This window comes from Emys orbicularis, chromosome 3 (assembly GCF_028017835.1).
Source record: "Emys orbicularis isolate rEmyOrb1 chromosome 3, rEmyOrb1.hap1, whole genome shotgun sequence".
Lineage (NCBI taxonomy): Eukaryota > Metazoa > Chordata > Testudines > Emydidae > Emys > Emys orbicularis.
The window spans coordinates 169,772,431-169,795,746 of NC_088685.1; the positions used below are offsets into that span (position 1 = coordinate 169,772,431).

Below are 23,316 nucleotides of genomic sequence, written 5' to 3' on the forward strand. Positions count from 1 at the left end.
AAGAAGGAACGATTTAACTAGAGGCATCTTTACGTTTTCTCTTTGCTCCCTGAGAGCGATGTTAAATGTTTATTCCGAGTGATATTAAGCGATCATTTCTGTTTACATTTAAGCTGTTAGTTAAACAAACATCACTTCAGAGGGGCATAAGCAGTTGGGTTCCCACTAGGGAATTCCTGCAGCTGCCACTGCTACTGATCTTCTGGCATTTCGCTTATGAACAAGTCCAGGTTGGTTGGCTGTTCCATGGGCATCTATGGCTAGAAACCCCCTGAGCTGACAGCCTGCACGTAGAGTGACAGCTCCTCAGTTGGACACGACGATTATTAGTAATGGGAGTTGACTTTGACTTTCTGGTTTGTTTTCAAATGGGATGTAAAGAAACAACAAGCAAGCAAACAAAACCAGGAGCAGAGAATGGAGCAATCGCCTTTATGCGTCCACGGGGAGGGTAAATAGCCACCACTATCCCTTTGAACACAGGTAAGGCAGCGGTTTTCAAAGCACACGCAGCATTAAGTACATTGCGGCACCTTTTTTTAACAGTTTAGTGGCCGGAAAGGCTTCTAACTTGTGTTCACTCTTTGAAATAATGGAGGGGGGGAATACACAGCACCGGAGCGTGTGGATAGAGTGTACGTGTTGTCCCATAACTGATGGCTGACTTTTCCGCGTCACCTAACGCATCAGACAACAGACGGGGGAGTGGGATCAGATATTCGGGAGTTTTCTCTTTGGAGAAAGAGACACGGGGAGCTGCAGCCTAAATAGAGACGGGGGCTGTGAAATTTCAGCCACCCACATTATATGGATGGCTGGTGACAGGTCAGCGCGACGCAGCAGAAATCCACGTGTCCAGGCTGGAAGCTGCGGCTCTCCTTTAACAAGACAGATCCTGGGGGCGGGGGGGGTGGGGGTGGGGGCGAGAGATCCCTGCGTCGCCGCATAACGTAGCCAGCAGCGCAGAGGGCGAGGCACTGTACGGCAGGTCTGCCCCAGAAGGGAGGGGAGACGCAGGTTTTATACTGGGAGCTGTTGGAGTCGCCGGGGCACTGGTGGCCGGGGTCAGAGCACCACGCCTGCTGCACTCGCCCTCCGCTGCCTGCAGCGTTGCATAGCCTGGTCCCCAGAACTTCCCTCCCAAAGCAACAGATCCACAAACTTCCTCGGCATTGCGCTCAAGTAGCTACCCAGCCCCGTCTGGGCTGAAGTGCCCATCAGTCCTTTCCCGCGAGAATCCACTTCTTAGTTCTGCTTTCTTTCACACCTTACCGGCTCAGGGTTTGAGAAGTTTAGCTCGCTCTCTTTTCTTAAACTCACGCCTGTGTTTTGAGTTGCGAATGCCCGGGCACTTTGTTTAAAATTGTTTGATGCATGATGTAGAAAATAAGAACAAAGAGTAAACCAAATATAGAAGTTACACAGTCCCCAGAAATTAGCCTGGCTGACCTTGAAAATATCCCCAAATAGGACATTTAGGTCCATTAACTGAACGGGGATCTTAAGAGACACAAAATGCTAAACCCACGGACTGCGGTGTATGCATCTATCTATTTGGCAACTGTTTTAGCAATGCTATGAAGCATAGAAGTAAGTTAATATTTTAACAAGTACATAAATCAAGAGACGGATATTTATTTTCACACATATTAAACACTGTTCTTACCTTTTTCAAAGCGGTTTAACCTGTCTGCTCTGACTTTTCCTTCCAAAGGTTTGTTTTTCCCTCTTTTCCTGCGGTGTGTATGCCTAAACATATTTTTAAAGCAAACTTCAACATCATCCGTTTCAAATAGGGGGGTGGTTTTCTTATAGAAATTAACATGTCCGAGTATTAACATGTCTGTGTCTTTACTGTTAGCACACGTCGTAAATCTGCGCTAACCAGTGTAAAACCTGACCGCACTCTGATCTAATTGCATTCCAGAGATATTGGGAAGATACTGATTCCCCCCCCCCCCCCTACTGATTTACAGCAGAATATATAGTTCAATCGGTGTTCAATTAGCTAGGTATATATTTAAGTTGATCTGAACTTTAGGTGCACGCTTTTATTATGTCTGAGTCAGAGAAGTCCATAGTAAATAAAAGTGAGGAGCAATTAATCTTGTTTATTAAAAGCCATTTGTTTGGACACGGTGCAACCTGATGCTCTTTTTTGCTCGTTTATTTTCTGTCTCACAAGTGATAAGTTAAATGTTGGACTCAGTTAAAATTGCAGCATCACATTCAATAGAAAGTGAATCCTCTTTACACCTTGTATTTAAGATTGATACGAAGTATCAAATAACTAATTTTTTAAAGTTTGTAACCAGTGCATCAAAAAGTATTTAAGTACTGTATCCAAACAGGCATTCCTACACAGTAACTGGTCTGGGTTATTGTGTCTGGGTTGCAGGCAATTTGCCTTATATCTGTTGTGCTTTGGCTTTTCTTTTCTTTTTTTGTTTTAATGCTACTATTGCTCTAGTTAGTATATGATGCTGCCAGAGATGATTAGCCACCACTTCCTAAACATTCACAGCAATGATAGCCCTGGAACAGGGACAGATTGGCTTCCAACTTGTACAGTTCCCCCTCACCCCCCCCCCCCAGTCTGATAGAATTGTGGAAAGAAAAAATCTAAAATCTTAGTGAATAACGTTGGGGTACCTTGGTCAGCACTCCTCACTTTGCTGAAGACTTTTCTCTATTTCCGTTTTTTTTTTTAAAGTTACTTTATCTTGAAATACCCCCGCCCCCAAATCACTAAATAGCTGAGGTAGGGTGTCTCCTTTCATTTACTTATCCATAACTGCGGTGCGGCTTTTGCCGCGCAGTAACATCACCCAGACGAGCTTTGCTGCTCTTTAGGTAACTGATCTGCCATGCACTGCAGGACCTGCAGTGAGTGGCAAGCTTCAGAAGTAGATCAAGTGCTGCTCTTAGCTGCTGCTGCTTGCAGATGGCTCTCTCAATGGAAGCACCAGATTAGGTGATAAAGTCTCCTTCCCTGCAGCACTGGGTGGGGGGCTGGGGAAGGGATCCAGTTTCTCCTCCTCTTTCTCCCCCCATCCCTCTTTTTTTTTTTTCCTCCCAAGTTCTCGGTTCACTATCCCCCCTTCAATCCGAAGGAGCCTCCCGATTGGGCGCTTGGCCTGGCCCACGTCATTCAGACTGTGACGTGTAGTCTTCCTGTTTCCTTCAGCTGTGTCTTAAAGTAAATCTTGTTGTGGTGCGGAGCCCTCAGCTGAGCGAGGCTGCTCTGCTGCCTGCAGAAATAATAGACAATTACAGCCAGGGAGAGGAGTGCGGCGCAAACGAGCTCTTCCCTCCCCCCTCCTCTCTCTCTCTCTCTCTCTCTCTCACACACACACACTCTCTCTATCTCTCTCTCCCCTGCACACTCACTCATTCTCTTTCTCACACACACACTCACCCTCCCTTGTCCAATTATAATATTCATCAGCAGCAGCTATCAGGCTCTCTCTCTGTTTTCCTCTCTCTTTCCACCGGCACAAAAAAAAAAAAAAAAAAAAAAAAAAAAGACTCACTTCCATCGCTTTTGCACTGAGTAAGTATTCCTCTCCCCCTCTTCATCTCCTTCCTCCCCCCTTTTTTTTTTTAATCTTTTCCTCCAGCACTTGCATGGGCAGTTTAAATGATACCAAATAATCCCCAGCAAAATACTGGTCACCGGTGTCAAACGTGTGCTGCTTTTTCCGGGAGGTGGGGGGCGATTGCAATGACTTTGTTATAGAATAATAACAATAATCCAATAACTAAAGCAGTAGCGATTTGTTACCCCGAAGCTTCAATGGAACCATCACTCTAGCCTGCCCAGTCCGAAAGAGTAAGTGACCTGGTTGCTGTGGGGTGATATTGTTTGTCTCTTCTCTGCTTGTCTCCATTTCTGCCACCTTTTGTTGACTCTTCTCATTTTATTTTATTTTTGTGTGTGGTTGGAGGGCACTTTGCTGGGGATGGAAAATGCGGGGAGTATTTTACTTCTTTTTGTTGTACTGAGCTTCCCCTTCTTCCCTCTTCCCATCCCCCCTTTTTAAACTCCTAGTCTGCTCCTATGAGCCTCCTCTTTGTCTTGTTTATTATAGCTGCCTTTCTTTTTGTCTGTTCCAATTTGCTTGTCATTTGCATGTCTCTACTTCTCCTTTTTTTTTTTTTTTAACCCTAGCCGGGCAGGGCAGGGGCTTTTTCATTATTATTACTTTTCATTCCAAAGGGTGGGACGATTTGAGAATTGTGGAAATGTACAGAAAATGTGATCGAGCGAATGAGAATAGATCAGACGCAAGTTTAGGGATCAGGTTATTAGCGATCTATAGTGGGGTTCGGGATGTGGGCACTTTTCTTTGAAAGGGGATTTTTTTTTCATGTTGGTGGAGATGTGTTTTTTTTTAATCTGATGACTGACCAAAACCACTTTGCCATGTGTGTAAATTGAGTGAAAATGCATGAGAAACGGTTCTTTCTGAATGGGTCTGTACTAGCCTAGAAGGGGGAATGGGAGAGAGGTGTGCTTTAAGTTTAGCTAAGTCTTGAAAGGGGGGGACGTTTGAAGAGTAGATCTTAAAACGTGAAGCCTTATTTGGACAGTGGGTTTAATCGCTAGGTGTGGATTATGTGTACAGTTTGGGCACAAACTCTGTCTGGGAAGCGTTTGTCTCTAAGAAGCTGAGCATAAATGGGCTTCCTGCTCAGACGGCGTTTGCTGGAGGGGGTCTTTGTAAGTTAAGAGAAAGTTAGAGTCGGTAGAGAGAGTGCAGGCTAGAATCGGGGGGAGTCTGTCTGAGGCAGAATTGCACGGCAGGTGGGGATGTGGGGACTGGAAATCTTGGCAGGAGGAGCAGAAAGGAGTCCGTGCACGTTTCCCGGTTGCAAAGCAGCCGTCGAGCACCAGTTTGCTCGAGAACTCTGCCTATGAAGCAGTTCTGGCAGCCCCGATGTGCTCTTAAACGGAGACGTTCGCCCCCTTCTTTCTTCTCCACAGCTAATGAAAGGTACCGAGAGCCGCATCGAAATGCGCATGGGCAGTGCCAGACAGGTGTGTTGTGTCAAGAAAGACAGGTGCAAGTTTCTCTCGCTCACTGCAGATCCTCAGCACAACGACTGTTACTGCGAGCTTTATGAATTTATGATGCATTGTTAGCCAGGACTGTCTGCTTTAGTGGCTAAGACCTGTGTGTGTGTGTGTGGGGGGGGGGGGGGGGTATGTTTGGTTTAAACCTTGCCCTGGGAAATCTTTAGGGCCCTGGAGAATATTGATAAAGAGAACAGAGCAGGTTGTTTAAAGTCTCTTTCAAAAGATGCACAGAACACATCTAAGTGATTATTTTTGAAAGTTGGTAGTCTAACTTCATGCATCTTGTCAGCCTGACTTCTGACTTCTGCTTTCCTTGTATTTGATATCTGTCATGTAGGCAGAGAGATCTTGGGTAATGTATTTAGGCTTTAAAAAATCCAAAGATGTCTGCCTCTAAAATGGCCAGAAATCACACCTGAGACCAGAATTAACCTGTCTGAGTTCTACATGCTATGCATATCTTCTCCATTTCAAGAAAGAATAGGTAGGGACACTCAGATTAATATCTCGATAAAGCAGGATTTGTCAGTCATATAAACTGTACATGGTAGTGGGCAATGTTTGCAGGCTAGAGAATCCTTTGAATATTGAGTAAAAGTTGTGGAAAGTATACTAAGTTTGACACAGATTGCAAATGCGTACAATGGGCATGTTGTATTTCTTGCTATGAACAGTGTATCTCCAATGTATTAGGTTTATGTACAGTATGTGAATATGTGTGTGTACTTTCCCACAAACACTGTATACACATACACATTTACTACCCTATAAGAGAAGAGCTAATATTGCCTTATAGGTCAACGGAGGGTTTTAGAAATATAGCTATTTTACTATTAGATGTAAAAACTTAGAAGGTTTGTTACTTCTGTTATCCTGACAGGTCTGACAGTATGTAAAATGAATTACACTAAGGTAGATTTCTTACATGTAAATTTGCATGTGGCACATGTCCTTTAGGTCTTATGCTCGCAGGTTTTTTTTTTTGTTTTTTTTTTATAATCTGTCACCAAGGATATAAAGTTTACTGCCATTGACGCCCATTTCAGGGTTTATTTCATGTGCTTTTCTTCCAAAGCTTACCTCTAATAGCTAAAATATTTATAAATACTCAAAAGTAGACACTTGAGTGCTAACAGGTTACTGAGTTGAACTACAATAAAAAGTCACAATGTATATACTTTTGTTACCGGTTCCTTATTAAATTATGCTGCAAGTCATATAACATTCTATGAATGACGCTATCTGTATATAACTTACTTTTCTACAGGTCAAAAGCTAAGGAGGCCTTTTAATGTACATTATGATTTTTTATGTTCAGCTAGCAAATTAAATAATCATAGACACAATCAGATTTGAAAGGGATGCCTTATTTGTGTGTAGTTGCAGAATTAAAGAATATTACAAGTTATAGTCCTCAAATCAGGATTTAGTCTATCCCTAAGTATACTGTATTGACTATTTGATTCAAACATTCTGATTTAACGGCATAATGTAATTTGGAAAAGAAATCTAGGCTAGCCTGAGTTGAGTTTACAGGAGGAATCTTGTGAATCCTACAGCTTGGTACATGCATGGATTCCATGTGGACTTTAATAATTGTTTAACTGCTCATGAAGAACATAAAACTGGTTTGTAAGGAGAACAGTAGTGACATTTTTGTACCACGGGTAGGCTTGTTGTCTCTTTCTCAATTGGACAAACTGTTTATCTAAATAATGCAACCTGCAGATTCATGACCACAGGGTGTGTTTCTCCTCAAAACAGTGAAGGCCTGAACCAGTAAGATGCTGAGCACCACCTGAGATGTGTCAAGTAACCTCAATTCCCAGGACAGTCAATGGGAGTTGAGGATGCTCAGTGTTTCACAGGAGTTGCCGTGGATGGGCTGGATTGGGCCCTACATGTCCATGTTCTTAAAGGGGGATTGTATTTCTGTTTTAAGATACAGACTAGCTCAGGTAGCTCCAAAGTTAATTAGTTTAAATGTTTTACTTTTTGGTGTGGAGGAATCCTAATAAAGGAGCTATTAGTGCACCTGGAGTTGTTAATTATTTCTATTCTGTTTAAAATTCCTCCATAACATCATCTCAGCTAAAAAGAGAGAGAATTCTTGACAAAGAGGGTCACCCTATTTGAAAATGTCCATGAAAACCGTTCCAAAAATTAGTAGAAAACCACTAGTGCTAAGGACCAATTATTAATTTTACACAAAAGAATTTGTCGCTTTGTACTTCTCAGTAGTGCAGTGGAGTGATTTTTAGCACCAAAACAGATTCATGATGTAGACGTGTGATGTGTTCTTCAGATGTATCTATCTTTTTGTCAGGGGGTGTTGGTGCGGGGGGAATACGACTGTCTGAAATCGCTTTCATCTAACGTGCCCTGGCTTATTCTACCAAAATCTTGTCCAGTATAACGCTTTCATTTTAAAGTTTTGAATGTCCCTATTATCAAGAACATGTTAAATTTCTTTAGATGCATTCGCATAATAAGCAGAGAACAAACTTGCAGACACCTGAGCAAAGATAGTAGTTGGCTGATAAAAAGACAGAATGAACAATTTTCAGCTTTGCAGGATGATGTTCCCCTGGAATTCCTCAGTGAATATACTTCATATTCAGCGCTTTGGTACTCTTTATCCAGTTGGTTATTTCGTATCCATTGAGTACCAAAGGCTTTAGTTGTCAGTACAGATTCCTTCACAACTATGCAACTTTAAATAAGCTTGTCATACTTACTGAACTTTATAGAGAAGTTTTCCTCTATAAAGGATTAAACTAGACTAGGTATCTAGTATCCAATGTATAATCTAGAATATTTATTATATCTAATATGAATGATCAAACTAGATATTGCATAAATCTATTTCTTTCTAACAACTACAGCAAAATACCTGACATCATACCCCATTCTACAAACATCTGTATTAATAGATTTTAGGACAATGAATCCTTGAGACATCTGGAAAGAAAGCTGTTTGCAAATTTATATTATATTGGTTTGTACCTAATCATGTAAATGGATATTGATTATATACATGTCTTGTGGATGTTACGTTACTCAGAAATTGACCATTATTACAGATCCATTCTTAAACTTCTTGTAATGAAAATTTTTTAAAGGTAGGTAGAATAATATAAGCTACTCTATCGGCTGGATTCAGAGAGGTGCTGAGCACCTTATTTCACATTGAAGTCCATGGAAACTGAGAATGTTCGCTATTTTGCAGGAGGCGGACAGCACCTGACAGGATCAGGCCCCTACATGGAACTACATATGTGTTTAGGGTTGATATAATGAAAAATACACTTGGCAGAGAGGAAATGTCAAAAGTGACTTGTAATACAAAGTAAACCTTAACGATTTTAAATTAAAGAATTGAAAAATTGCCTTTCCTTTTTAAAAAATGTACATAAAAAATGGCTTATAGTAGGTGATTCTCTAAATATATATTCCTGAATGGGTGTACACAGACACAACCATGTATGTAGGAAATGTAGTGCTGATGAAATATGCAGACAAAGTAGGAATATTTTTTCTTTCCAGTATTAAAGTCTTCCTATAATATCTGTGTCATATCCAATGAACACATTCTTGCTGAATTGGATTTTGCATTCTACTGTCCATTGTGTTCTATTTTCCTCTGGACATCATTTTGGCCCCTTTAAGCCAATGATATGAGCCGATATAATTCAATGGATAAAGTAGAAGTATTTCTCGTTATTTAGACTGAGAATAGTGCACATCTTAAGACAGAAACCCCGTAGGCTTTATTGAATACCAGGAGCAACCCAGAAATATTTACTGCATAGGGTGAGAGAAGCACCCTCAACCTCCAATAAGAATGGGAGAGAAAAAGGGTGCCACATTCCAGAGCACCTCCAATACGTTATGGGAAAACTGATTTCCCTCATGGTGGTAGAAGTGAGCTGGTGAGCCGTTGTTAATGCATGGTTTGTGTGAGAGGAAAATGGAAGCTCAGGAGGAAGGATGCGTAGCGATGACCCTATGACCTGTTTCAGCCAACCTATTTCCTGAGTCACTGCCTCAAGGATACAGCAGGCCCTCTTTGTGTACGTCCTTGGTTGAGATTGGGCAAGAGAGACGGAAGTTCTGTTCAGATGCCCAGAATCCGCTAGGAAGTGCATAAAACACAAAACTTGACATTAGATTTTGATATGAGTCTGGGAAGGTATTGCTGGATTTTAATCAAGCATAATTTCACTATACAGCAAAGGAAGGAAAAGCACATGGTACAGGTTTTTTTTTTCTCTTGGTAATGGCTATTTTGAAGCTAAAATGCCTGTGGGATATTTTACATACCAAGGCAAAAGCTCTTAACATTTCCTTGCTGATATTTCATGTAGCTTGCAAACTCATATACTTTAAAGAGGAATGTAAACGTTCTCCCTGTTTCTTATTGGGCCAATATTCTCTTCTGGTGTAGATGAATGCCATCCGGTGACTTGAGTGGAGTCATCCATTCTCACCAGCAGAGAATTTGGCTTTTCATGTATGAAAATCATCTTTCAGCTCCAGTCTAACTGTCAATAAGAAGGCCTGGGATGTTAGGTCCTGTTCCTGTTGCAGTTAATGGGCATTTTGCCATTGACTTTGATGGAAGCATGATGGTGTCCTTCATAAATGCCCCTCCAATCAGGACCTGATTCTGCCACGCTCACTTGCATTGAATAGTATCTTGCTATGTGAGTAATCCCATTGATTCCAGTGGAATTACTTGCAGAAGAAGACACGACTCAGCATAAGTAAGGGTTCAGAATTGGGACCACAGTGATTTGCCGTGTGACGTTTTTTGTTTTTTAATTCCATAACCTAGTTTGCTTCATGCACTTTTTATATTAACAACAATTTCTGCACAGAGTGCTGGCAGCAATTATCGGGTCTAGATTTCCAGTTCGAATTCAGGGAATTTTTATTTTTTATTTTCCCCTCCTGGATACAAGGAGTCAGTAAGATAAACAAGCATCATGTTCCTTTCGTAACAGTCTTTAATGCAGAAGCTCTGAAAATTCTTTTAGCATATCCAAAATACATGGGCAAAGACCATAGAATGAACATAGCATTTTTAAATACTTTTTTTTTCAATCTAAGCACTGCCTACTATCTTGATTTTTACAGATTATTTCATGCTGAAATTATTCCTGTTTGCATGGATAGTCATTCTTTAAAACTAGCCACAGATGCAGTCCTAGGGAGCACGTAGATGTTTTTACAGGTGAACCGAAAGAGATGGGAGCAATTCCAAAAAGTCTGCATGCTGCCTTTGGCAATATACCCTGTTATTGTGAAGATTGTGCACTGTTAAGCAAATGTGAAGTTTAATGTTAGATAAACACAGCATGAAAAATATTTTAATGTTATTTAGTATAGTGTTAAATTTTAAGAAACAGGAAGAAACATTGCACTTCATGTGCATTTAGCATCACTAGTTAATAAGTCACAAATTATGTCAAGAACCTTTTATAAAATGCAAGGAAGTGTTATCTTTTTATACTGTGTTCCTGGGAAACAATGAGAGTTCATATAAAGAGAAGGTATCTTCCTTTCTCATGCAGTTGATTGATGTTATATTCTTTCATCTTTCCATATTTTTTCTCTTCTGTTTTTGCATGTCACAGGAAATAAGATTTTGTGTATCCAAAATGTAACATATAAGAATGTCTTCATTGGGCATATGAGATATTATTTTTGGAGCCTGTTCTAAAACAGAGCTGTAACACTGAAAAATGCCTTGATTTTGCTTATGCAAACAATGTAATGCCCTATATCATAGCTTGTGAAATGTGAACATTTCGTGCTTTAGCACTGGGATTTACTGTGAAAATATAAGTTACCAAAAAGGGCAGAGTATTTGGAGAATTTAAAACACCACAATGGCAATTCAGTGGCATCTGCTAGGTTATATTAATGATATTCAGCATTTTTGCTTTCTCTTTTAAAAAAAAAATATATATATATATATTCTAATCCTGACCATTTAAAAAAAATCTTAATGCATTTTGATTCACTGAATAAATGCTGCCTTAATGATTTAAGAGATTTTTTGCAACATAAGTATTAAATGTGTGTATGTTTTCTATGCTTCTCTCACTCACTCACTCATACATCACCCTATGTGAAATTAAGTAAAAGTTGTTATTTTGACCTTCGGATGTTTATTTATCAGTTCTTTTCTTTTAGTCTTAAAAAACACAATTACAGTTTTTACATTGCAATTGATATTTTTTTAATCCAAATTTTATACAGCTTCTTGTTTTAACAATAAATCTTAAATAAGGACTACTTTCATCTTCTTTTGTAACATGTATCTCAATGCCCTAAATTTAATCAATTGGTTGTCAGAGGCTGTGTTCTTCTAATCTACTGTTTCTTCTGAAGATAAACAGTATCATTTTAGGCATTTGTGCAAGAGAATCATATTACTGGTGCTTAAGCAGTTTTTGCTTTTTTAAATCTTAATCCATCTTAAACCAGTGGAGCAGAAATATTTAAAAATGTTTCATTTCAAGCAGAGTGCATAATACATTGCAATAATTGTAATGTGCCATAAATCCCAGAGCCTATGCATTTTGCATTTTATTCAGGATTGAGGTCAGGAAATTTGGAGAAATTTAAAGAAAATGATTCATCAGTCCTTTTGTTCTGTTGGCCAGGGTCCCAGGATTCTTGAGCTGAGCCCAGCTGACAAGCTTTTGAAGATGGCACAATAACAGTCCAGTGATGCCTGACCATGACAGCACAGCCCTCTTAAGCAGGCAAACCAAGAGAAGAAGAGTTGATATTGGAGTGAAAAGGACGGTAGGGACAGCATCTGCATTTTTTGCAAAGGCAAGAGCAACATTTTTTAGTGCCATGAATCCCCAAGGTTCAGAGCAGGATGTTGAGTATTCAGTGGTGCAGCATGCAGATGGGGAAAAGTCAAATGTACTCCGCAAGCTGCTGAAGAGGGCGAACTCATATGAAGATGCCATGATGCCTTTTCCAGGAGCAACCATAATTTCCCAGCTGTTGAAAAATAACATGAACAAAAATGGTGGCACAGAGCCCAGTTTCCAAGCCAGCGGTCTCTCTAGTACAGGCTCAGAAGTACATCAGGAGGATGTATGCAGCAACTCTTCAAGAGACAGCCCCCAAGAGTGTCTTTCCCCTTTTGGCAGGCCTGCTATGAGCCAGTTTGATATGGATCGGTTATGTGATGAGCACCTGAGAGCTAAGCGCGCCCGGGTTGAGAATATAATTCGGGGTATGAGCCATTCCCCAAGTGTGGCATTAAGGGGCAATGAAAATGAAAGAGAGATGGCTCCACAGTCTGTAAGTCCCCGAGAAAGCTACAGAGAAAACAAACGCAAGCAAAAGCTGCCTCAACAGCAGCAACAGAGTTTCCAGCAGCTGGTTTCAGCTCGAAAAGAACAGAAGCGAGAGGAGCGCAGACAGCTGAAACAGCAGCTGGAGGACATGCAGAAACAGCTGCGCCAGCTGCAGGAAAAGTTCTACCAAATCTATGACAGCACTGATTCCGAAAATGATGAAGATGGTAACCTGTCTGAAGACAGCATGCGTTCAGAAATCATGGATGCTAGAGCAAGGGATTCTGTTGGCAGGTCAGATAATGAAATGTGTGAGTTAGACCCAGGGCAGTTCATTGATCGTGCTAGAGCCCTGATCAGGGAACAAGAAATAGCCGAAAATAAGCCTAAAAGAGAAGGTCCTAAGGAAAAAGAACACAGGCCAAACGCTTTCCATCCAGAAGGCAAACATTTGGCTGAGACCTTGAAACAGGAACTGAACACTGCCATGTCACAAGTTGTGGACACAGTGGTTAAAGTTTTCTCATCCAAGCCCTCCCGCCAGCTTCCTCAGGTCTTTCCACCTCTTCAAATCCCTCAAGCAAGATTTGCAGTTAATGGGGAAAACCACAACTTCCATACCACAAACCAGCGCCTGCAGTGCTTCGGTGATGTCATCATTCCAAACCCACTAGATACATTCAGCAATGTGCAGATGCCTAATTCGACAGACCAAACAGAAGCACTGCCCCTTGTAGTTCGCAAAAACTCATCTGACCAATCTGCATCAGCCCCACCGCCTGGTGGCCATCACGCTTCTCTGCATCAATCTCCACTCTCAGCTACCACGGGCTTCACCACATCTTCTTTCCGCCATCCCTTTCCGCTTCCCCTCATGGCATACCCATTTCAGAATCCCTTAGGTGCTCCATCTGCCTCCTTTCCAGGGAAAGATAGAGCCTCCCCAGAATCCTTAGACTTAACTAGGGAGACCACGAGTCTGAGGACCAAGATGTCGTCGCACCATATGAATCACCATCCTTGTTCACCAGCACACCCTCCCAGCACAGCTGAAGGTCTCTCTTTGTCTCTCATAAAGTCTGAGTGTGGTGACCTACAAGATATGTCTGAAATCTCACCTTACTCGGGAAGTGCAATATCCTTTTCTAAAAAAAATATAATCGGTTGCAATACCAGGCCCAATCTGTGTAAGTTTGCTTTCCTCTTTTGTTGGGTAACTTAAGACAAACTTCACTGCATACATAATTGTATGCAATGCTTTCATACAGAGTATTTCTGGTAATAGGACATTCTAAGATGGAGGAGCCAAGGACTTGTAAGAGTAGTGATTAAATAAAGTATCAGGTAATGAACAGTGCTGCTTCACCCAGAGCGTTCTGCTCTTTCCCTATATCACCTGCCTGGCCTATTTTCAGGGAGAACTTTAAACAGATTCCTTTCTCTCCCCCCGTAAAACATTTGCTTCAATTAGGACAGAAAGTAAGAGAGGCTTCAGGGCCCAGCTGTGTGGAACTTTTCCTCCTGTCGGTGAGCTCTTCCTCACCCGGCTAGTCCCAATGCAGTAAATGGCAATGCTTGCGTGAGTAAGTGCTCACAAAGGTAAGGGCTCCACAACTGGGCCCTTTATTATGGGGGAAAATGGGACGTCTTATCCAGCAGTGTCTCCCTGCTGAAAACACTTAACCTTCCAAACGATTTTTTTCTCCCTATTAAAGCCAAAGTAAGCCCGACCCATTTTAACAGTGTCGTTCCCGACTCTCACAAAGAACAAACAGTTGGTTGGTTGTAAATCTTCAGTTCGGCTCTCAAGTGAGTAAACAAACAAAACACAAAAGATACAGGTACTGATGTATTCAAGCTGCATCAACTTCTTTCCCCCACCCAGAGGTCTGTTCCTCAGCCCTTCTGCAGCTGCCTGCTATGCATGATTAACCTCTGTTCAGCCGTACACAGAAATCTTTTGTCCTAACATACACAAAGCAAATTATTTTGGAAAGCTAGAGAGCACAGTTAGATATAAAACTTCAGCTGTATTACATTTACAGGACATTCCCCTCCCCCCCCCTTTTTTTTTTTTGGTTTAAATAACTTTTTAGCTCCGGATCAGGCTTTTGAAAAATACAGCTCTGCTTATATTTAGGCATATCCAGCTATTTCCATATTAATTTTCTGTAAACTAGTCCTTTGGGGAATTTTTTTTGAGCAATTACACTCCTTCCCCTCTCTTCCTCCTCCCCGTTCCCCTAATGTGTGTTCTGGTATGGTCAGAAGATTTTATTTATTTTTTTAAATGACTAAATGTAGATAAAATGTGATATTTGCCCAATGCTAAATTGAGGACTTTCAATGAAGGATACAATTATATTTTATACCTATGATAAGACCTCTCCAGAAGGCAATCACACAAGTATAGAGTCTTAGCTATAGTTAATTTCCTTTCCAAGTTGATGAAGGCAATCATAACTGAATGACCATATCCATCCTCGAGTAATAATAGTGCTATTGATGAAGTTGTCCTTTTTCCAATAATAGCAGTGGAGGCAGATGCCAGGTATATGCTTGTATTATCAATAAGTATCTTTTTGTGGTTAATAATTTTGACGGATTAGATTAATTGTAAACACTTTTTTTTTTAAAGGGCAAGAGTGCCTCCGCAAATTAATTGCAGGAGCCTGCAAACTCTTATTCATGTGAGTAGTCCTCCCTTATATGAATTGTCCAATTTGACTTAAAAGGACTACTGACATGAGTCAGGGTGTGTTGGTTCAGGCCCAAAGAACCCTTCACCTGTAGGTCACTGGTTCAAAACCAGCCTGGATTGGTGTTATCAAAAGTTTTTGCCATCTAATGACTATTTGCTGGCCTACGTGAAATGTGTTGCTGATCTCAGTCCAGATCCTACAAGGCAAGTGTTCACATTTTGAAAGCACCACAAATGGAAACTATGTTGGCAGTCATAGGGTATGTCTACACTGGAATACAAGACCTGCGACACAGCCGCAGCTGGCCCAGGCTGGGCTGCGGGTGTAGACATCTGGGCTTGGGCTGGAGCCTGGGCTCTGGGACTCTCCCCACCCCATGGTCCCCAGAGCTTGAGCTTAAGCCTGAATGTCTGCATTGCAATTTTACAGCCCTGCAGACGGAGCCACATGAGCCCGAGTCAGCTGACCGAGGCCTGCCACGGGTGTTTAAATGCTGCGTAGACAAACCTTTAAAGACCAAATCATGAATGGGAATGGAGACTGAAGTAGCCTCTCATCCCACGGAGGTGATCTCTTCAAGTTGAGGTTCATACCCATTGTTGGGGGTGTGAGAGAAACGTGCACTGTCATTGTCCATTCAGTATCCTCTGTGTGAATTAAAAATGGATTTCAGTGTAAGGCTAGCATCTTCCATAAACACTAAAAATTACTAATTCGGATTAAAAAATCCTTCCTTCCTCCAAATTCTACCTTCTGATGCACTCAGAGCAGCTTATATTGAAGTCAACAGGAGCCCCAGTTGTGTAGCTGAGGCCAAAATTCGGTAAATGCCGACTAACAATGTGGTGGCATATTACTTTGTTTTCAGTAAAAGTAGCTTTCTTTTCCTCCTGGAAAGAAGAATGAAAAATCTTTCACTTCTTCAAAGGGGGACTGAAAAGGAAAAAACATTCTGTGTTTATAAGCTGTTAGTCTTTCCTTTGGCTATAACTCTGTATGATCCACTCTGTTTATTATTCTAGTGCAAGTCAGTATTTTTGGAACTTGTGCTGTTTCTGTTGTCCTGTTTGGTTTCTGTCTTCCCCTCTTTCTGCTACAGTGTTCACCCCCTCCCCCACATTATATTCCTCTCTCTCACTGGCAGCCATTATCTCAGCATATTACTTCTGATGGAGAAGGTGTGCAGGCAGCCTCCTCTAGAGCCAGTGCCACTCTGAAGGTTAGTCAGTGGGGAAACTGAGTATTAATGTGGGTGCCGCTTTCCCTTCTCCCAACGCACCTTATTCCCTTGACACTCTGACTCTCCCAGTTAGTCACTATTGCAGCCTGGACACAAATATATTTGAAAAGCTTCTAGATTCTCAAATACCCGTTAGACAGAAGTGTGCACACCAGTATACAACTCTATTGTGGTGATATTTTTCTAGCAACTGCCCATTTGTCCATGCAGCCTATAGTTTATTCTAGGCGAAGGCATATGGGAGAGAGTATGGTGGTTTGTTTGTATTACACTTTGTTTTGGCCCCTTTATTTCACATGGTTCAATGTGCATATATAAAGAATATGTTTCTTAAGAGAGGCAGTTCTTCCTTCACAACAGAAAGCAACATCTGTTTCTCTGGACAATACAGCCAGGATAAGAACACAAGATCAGCAGATACAGCCAAGTTCAGGTTTTAGTAGTAGGCTGAAACCCTGAACCAGTCCCTCTTATTGTTTTTTTTTTTTTTTTAAACCTACATTTGTAAAATGTAAAATGCACCTGATCGTTACCAGCCTTGTTGAATTGTGCAAGGAAATGGTTAATGTTTGCGTATTCTGCTAAACAAGATAAGATGCACCTGCACGGTGAGTTCATATCTTGGTCATGAATGTATTCTGTATCTTTGCAAACTAATCTGTTTAATCAAATATTAAGTTTTATTCAAATACTAAAAGAAACAGACAGCCAATTGTTTTTCTGCATGATCATCCTTGTCATGCACCCTCTTTGCATCTCAAGAAAAATAGCCTGTTCAGCCCCAAAACATTTGCATATGTCAAACTGAAGCACAACAGTAGGTTTTTTTGTGCCGTTAAGACATCTGCACAGGTGAAGATGTTCAGCATTTTCTCCACCGAAGGAAGATTTTAATAATGTTAGTGAAACTTTTTTAAAATCCTTAATTTTTAAATAGAATTCCAATCCAACCGGGGCAAGTTTCTCAGTCCAATATGTGAAAGCTACAATTAGTGAATTACCACATTTTGAAATGAGGAGTTACTATATCTGACTAGAATTAAACTAATTAAACTTAAAAAAAGTGAGCAATTGTATAGCAAGCTGGATGACTCTGTGCTGTTGATAAAACCTGGGAAATGCCAGTATACTTTCAGTCCAGCTTCTTTTTTCAAGGTTCTTTAAGACGTGCAGAAATATTCCTAGCAATTTAGAGGTATGCTGAAAAAAGCAACCATTGTGTAATTTAAGCAGCAACTTGGCCTTACAACTACAGATATTTTACCTGAAGTGGCAGATTCCTGCTCCTTTCTCCTCATCCAATACCAATATATGGTACAAAAGCCTAATAGAACATTTTCAGGAATTTGAAGCGAAAGTGAGAGGAACAGAAGATTATCGTCACATACAAATATTTTAGTAGAAGAGGGTAGTTACTCAAGTGGATTAAGCCCATTTGCTTTTTGGCACAAATCAGGTGCAAGAGTCTACATGTAGTGTAAGTTAAAACACACAGCGAGTGTACATACGTTTCCTTCCCTCACCCCCACTTCCTATTTCTTACATTTGCCTTTTGGCTGCTGTTGTTTTAGGTAAGGCTATCTTGTACATTGTAAATACACAACACTCAGACTCAGGTTGTTTGAACACTGCTTTAGGCTCAGCTGCAGTGCACTGTTTCTCTGATCTTTTATGTTCCTGAGCAGATGTCTTTCATTAATTTATGGATTTATCATTTCTTTCTTTCTTTCTTTCTTTTTTTTACACCTGGCAGCTGGCTCAAGTTTCAGCAGTTATTGTCTATTTTGCATTACACATAGAATTGAATGTCATCTGTCTTCACAAAGCTATGGCTAAGAGAATTGAGGCAAGCCACATGAGCTGCTGGGACAGAGCTTGTTTGCGTTCCATTCGGCACCCTCCCCCCCTTTCCTTTTACCTCCTTAATATTTATTTGTGCTCATTTTCTTTCCTGGCCTTGAATGGGGCTTAGCTCGTGTTCAGTACAGCTGTATGTTTACTGAATCTATTCCATCATGAGTCATTGTGCGTGTGTAAGTATCCTGGAAACAGCTAGTGCTTTCTTGGAAGAACAGTTGCTTTTCAGCACAAGCACTTAAAAGGGAAATTAACCAATTGGTCAGTTCAGTTTTACACTGAAATAGCAATGGGTTATCTAAGAGTTGGCTCTTAAGTGCTTCATTAACTATTTTTAATAGTTTATTAGAGATCTATCTTGTATCACAATATAACCTTAATCTTAGGCACAAGACATAAAGATTTACAGTGTGCTAGATTTCACTTTAAGAATCCCAAGTGCTTAACAGGAAAGCATAATTCTAATTTAAAAAGTGGACTTCTGGGGATTTGAGTTTTAGAACATCTTTCAATATGTGTTTTATTCAATATCAATAGCCTCTAGCATTATTACAGAAAAATAAGGAAAAATCATAAATACAAAGTGAATCAAAATACTTAAACAACTGTTTAATATGCTTAAATCCAGTAAATACTGAAGCTTGGGGAGAGTTTAAGTTCATATCTTAGCTTCCATCGAAATGGATCAAATGCCAAACATGATATCAAGATATTATCTGCTTCAGGGGAATTATAAATTAAGGAGACTTAGGATTTTTCTTTTACTTATTGAAGCGTTGGTTGGTTGGTCCCCGTCCTCCTGTGGAATCATATAACTAAATGGATTTCTGGTGTAGAAGTTCTGACTTGTCTAAAACTCTTATCACTAAGCAATAGGTGACAGCTTGCTACCATTATTTCACTTATGCGTTTTGACAGATGGCACTGCAGAGTGTAATGCTCTTTTAGACTTCTCTATCAGTCTAATGGAGGTAACTGGAGGTTCTTTCAACTCTTCTCTTGGCACAAGAAGTATGTCAGTCATAAATTATCTTTGTAATCATTAAGCATCTAAAACAAAACACAAGTTCAGTTGAGCTGTTTTCAGTGCACTTTTTGTAAATGAAGAGGTTTTTAAACTATTTTCAGTGGCTATTTTAAAAAAATGTGATATTTTCAGTCTAAAACTGAGCCTTCTCTTTCTACAACTGCATCTGCATGTATGAATAATACATGAATAAATAACCATGTTTTGACTCAATTCAGTAGATCGAGAAAAGATATTCTGTTAACAGAACAATCCTAAATAGTCTGTTGCCTGTCGGCATACATTTCTTTGAACTTCCCAGGTTGCGAGCTGGAGCTATTCATTTTGTTCTCCTGTGTTACCGGCTCTGTAAGGTGAAGGCACCTCCGCTGCAGAATAGCTGTGAACTTGTTTGACCTTTCTCCACCATAAGGTGTGAAATAGTGAAATTTTCGTTGAATGTCTTTAGGAAAAACAGTCCTCAGAGAAGCTTCTGGGAAGGACCCTCAATTGACCTTGTGGGGACCACATTGATTTTCTCCACGTGCATCTTCATTTCTGATAAATTATAAAGCCATTAATTTGCTGAGGAAATGGCAGGGCCAGCCTGCGGCACAGATGTGACCAAAGCCATCCTAGCACACAGCACACAAAAGAGTGCCAAGAAGCTGGGGGGAAATCAGAAAGCCTAGATTGTTATGGTTAGATTCACATTCCCTTGGGAACTGTTTTAGTTGCTTCTGTTTACAGATCTAAAAGGTAATGATGTTTCCAGGATAAATAGGCCTCCTTATAGGGTAAGTGGCCATTTATTGATCTGCTAACCCACACTTATTGATTAGTTAGCCCCAAATACAGTTTCATTCTCCAAGGAGTTAACTGTGTAAATCAGAACCGGACAATATTTTTTTAACTACAGAAGGTTGTGGGTTTTTTTAAAGAAATTTAGCTTTCATTAGAAAGCCAGTAATTGAGGCAAAGGAATAATAGGATTAGAGAGAGTAACTCAAGATACTGAATTATATTGGCATTAAAGAAAAAAGGTAAAATATGTTATTGCATGAAACATTGCTCAGAATCATAAAGCACCTCTGATTGTTTCATGTCCATTAGCATTATATGATATAAACTGCTCAGTGCTGAGAGAAAAATAAACTGAATTGGAATTGCAAACGAAAGAAAAATCTTGTGATAAGTTTTTTTGCAGCACATGCTTCATGCATTTGTTTCCTTAGCAACAAGTGAACATACATATGGTACACAAACCTTAAACCTGAAAAATTCCTGCCACCAACACCAAGAATGAACTGAGAGACAATATATGTTATGTATCCTCACATATCTTATGTAGTTGTTTTGCAGATAATTACAATTCTAAAGAGCTGCAAATTGAATGTTAACAATTTGTCACTCGGTCCTTACAGAACATTTCTCGAAGGAGCACTTTACTAGCCGTGTATATTCAGAACCAGCTTTTATTCTCAAGCAAAGCATTTTCCTTGACTAATTCAATCCTACATGCAGGAAGGTCTGTCACCCAATCACTTGAAAAAGGCCAAGCTCATGTTCTTTTACACCCGGTACCCAAGTTCCAATATGCTGAAAACCTACTTCTCAGATGTAAAGGTAGGAAAAAAACTTTTTTCCCCCCTCCTTATTGCATGTTTGCATTTTTGTGGTGAAAATGTATCACTTTAACACATTAAAGGTAAATGACTATTAATTCTAATTTCACTACTAGAGATTACAGTTGATTGTTATTCACTTGACTTTTTCAACTAAGGTGTGCTTGGGGTCCATGTCTGAAGGGAAAGGGCTTGGGGTTTTTTTTTAATCAAGAGAGAGTCTGAAGTTTCAGCGCAAAATAAGAATGTTTAATACAGTTGGATGACACAGTTTTACATGTGTGTATCCTCTGAAAAAGAAATTTCTGCTGGTGGCATAAATGTACTTCCAAGAACATTTTTGGAGCAGTTCTCAAGTGCTCCCTAATTGTTTCATTTTGGTCGGTTTCCTCATATTTGTGCTTACATAAGCACACTGTAGAATCCCTTTCTTTCTGTCAAAAAGAAACAGTACATTGAAATTCTCCATGCAGCAACTGCTTAAAAACAAAAGTGATGATTGTCTCTTATTTACAACTTAATTTGTTGTTGATGCAGAGTACACTGAGCATAAGGAGGATGAATAAAGTGACAGATTCAGGCCACATTATTCAAATGAGGATATGAAAGCTGTCGACGTACAGCTGCATCCTCCCTCATTCTACAGAATATTAGGACCTCCTGATTTTTTTCCCTAAAAGTAATTGTTCCTTCACATCAACTTGATTTTGTGTTAATCATCTAAGTTTTTTTTTTAATATAGATTGGGTTTTAATGATTATAATGGCACACATGGTGTTATTATCTAAGTAACTTTATAAACATTACATTAGCTTAAATTAGTTTGTTACATTCCCCCCCTTAACAATTTACACAAGTCCTTATTTTAACTATCTGCATGTTTATGGGTTTTTTTCGATCTTATTGGAAAATTGGCTCCCAAGTTTGTGACTTGGCCCAGTTTTAAGAATGAATGAGTAGGGCAATTCTCTTCACTTTATTTTGACTTTATTGAAGGGTTCTTTCCCCCTCCCCATTCCTGTTAGCTTTTATCTAATGTCACATCAAGTTGAACATCTTGGTGGGTTCCTCTGCCTCCCCCCTACCCCTTCTGTGCTCTCAGAGTTGAAAACACGTTTCTTCTCATTAAGAGCCATGCTTTGGGCGGATGGTAACAGCATAAAAAAAGCAATGCAGGCACTTACTAGCCTAAATGGCTGGTCAAGAATCATTAAACACAAAAAAGGCTGTGAATCACACAGCGGGCCAAGTGAAGGGTTTGCTCTGAGAGTGGTTCCACCTGGTATGGAAAAATCTGAGGGAGCATTTCAAATGACTCGGCACCAATGAGCCACTGGAACCAGATGCAGCGTTGGCCAGAGTACTGCTTAAGGGAATCCTGTAATGGTGCTATAACAAGTCTTCTCCAGTAGATATTAATATAGCCAGTAATACAAAGAGTCTTTTTATTATATTTCTTTTCATAAAGGAAGTATGTATTTGTGTTTGCATGTGGTGACCAATATCAATCTTCTTACAATGTCGCAATAATATGTAGTGTTTTGATATTATACCACCTTATATTTATATAGCACCATTCATCCAGAAGAAGCCCAAAGTGCTTTACAAACTGCCTATATAGGGATCACTCACCCACCACTGAAATGCAGCCACCTCCGTGGTGGAACGCGACAGCCATTCTGGGTCAGCAACACCACACAACAGTAGATGTAAATATTAGATATGTTCATCTTTTCTTGGGTATTCCGTATCTTTGTAAATACTTTGAAATGTTTATTACATGTAACATTTCATGGGCCAAATTAGGCTCCCATTTTGCCCAGGTCTAGTCCTACTGACTCCAATAGGGGCTACTCCCCCCATTGTGAGGTAAAGGGGCAGAATTTGGCTCATATACAGGGCCAGATTATGCCAGTGATTTTTAAGCAGAAGGCTCCACTAACAGCGATGGGGACTTCTGCTTAGAAACCGGTGGCAAGATCTAGCCCTCAGTTTAAAAAAAAAAAAAATTTTTTTTGAATAAGATGTTTCCATATGCTTTATTGACTAACTCCTATTAGACCCATTAGGATCTAAGGCATGTGGCTGTTAATTTAAATTTAAAAATGGTGTACAAAATATTGTATCTCAAACAAACTTAAGTTAATTTCATTAGCAATTGGTTAAAAAAAAAACTGAACAGACACACAACCCATGTTGTGATTTAATCCATGATTTTAAATAAGGGTATCGTAGTAAAGCTTGGCAACAATTTGAATATTAGGGCCAGCTCCTCAAGTAGTATAAATCAGCATAGTTCTGTTGAAGCCAATGGAGCTATGCCAGTTTATACCAAGTAAAGCTCAGGCCCTTAGTCTTCAGAAAAGACCAAAGCCAATGAATGGGTGGGGGTTTTTTGTTTTTGTTCTTTGGGGTTTTTTTTGTTTGTTTGTTTTTTTTAACAAACCTTGTGGGATTTGGAGAGCCTTGGAATGCCTT

The 23,316-nt window shown here is 40.0% G+C and overlaps 1 protein-coding gene across 1 annotated transcript in view; it reads left to right on the plus strand.

Moving 5' to 3' along the window:
* The first annotated feature begins 11,821 nt into the window (after nt 1-11,821).
* The window catches only part of PROX1 (prospero homeobox 1), a 40,959-nt gene continuing 29,464 nt past the window's right edge, over nt 11,822-23,316 (plus strand). Inside the window, exons 1-2 of the mRNA XM_065401952.1 lie at nt 11,822-13,543; nt 20,732-20,839. Of these exons, the coding sequence (XP_065258024.1) occupies nt 11,822-13,543; nt 20,732-20,839 (1,830 nt within the window). The remainder of the gene's footprint in view (nt 13,544-20,731; nt 20,840-23,316) is intronic.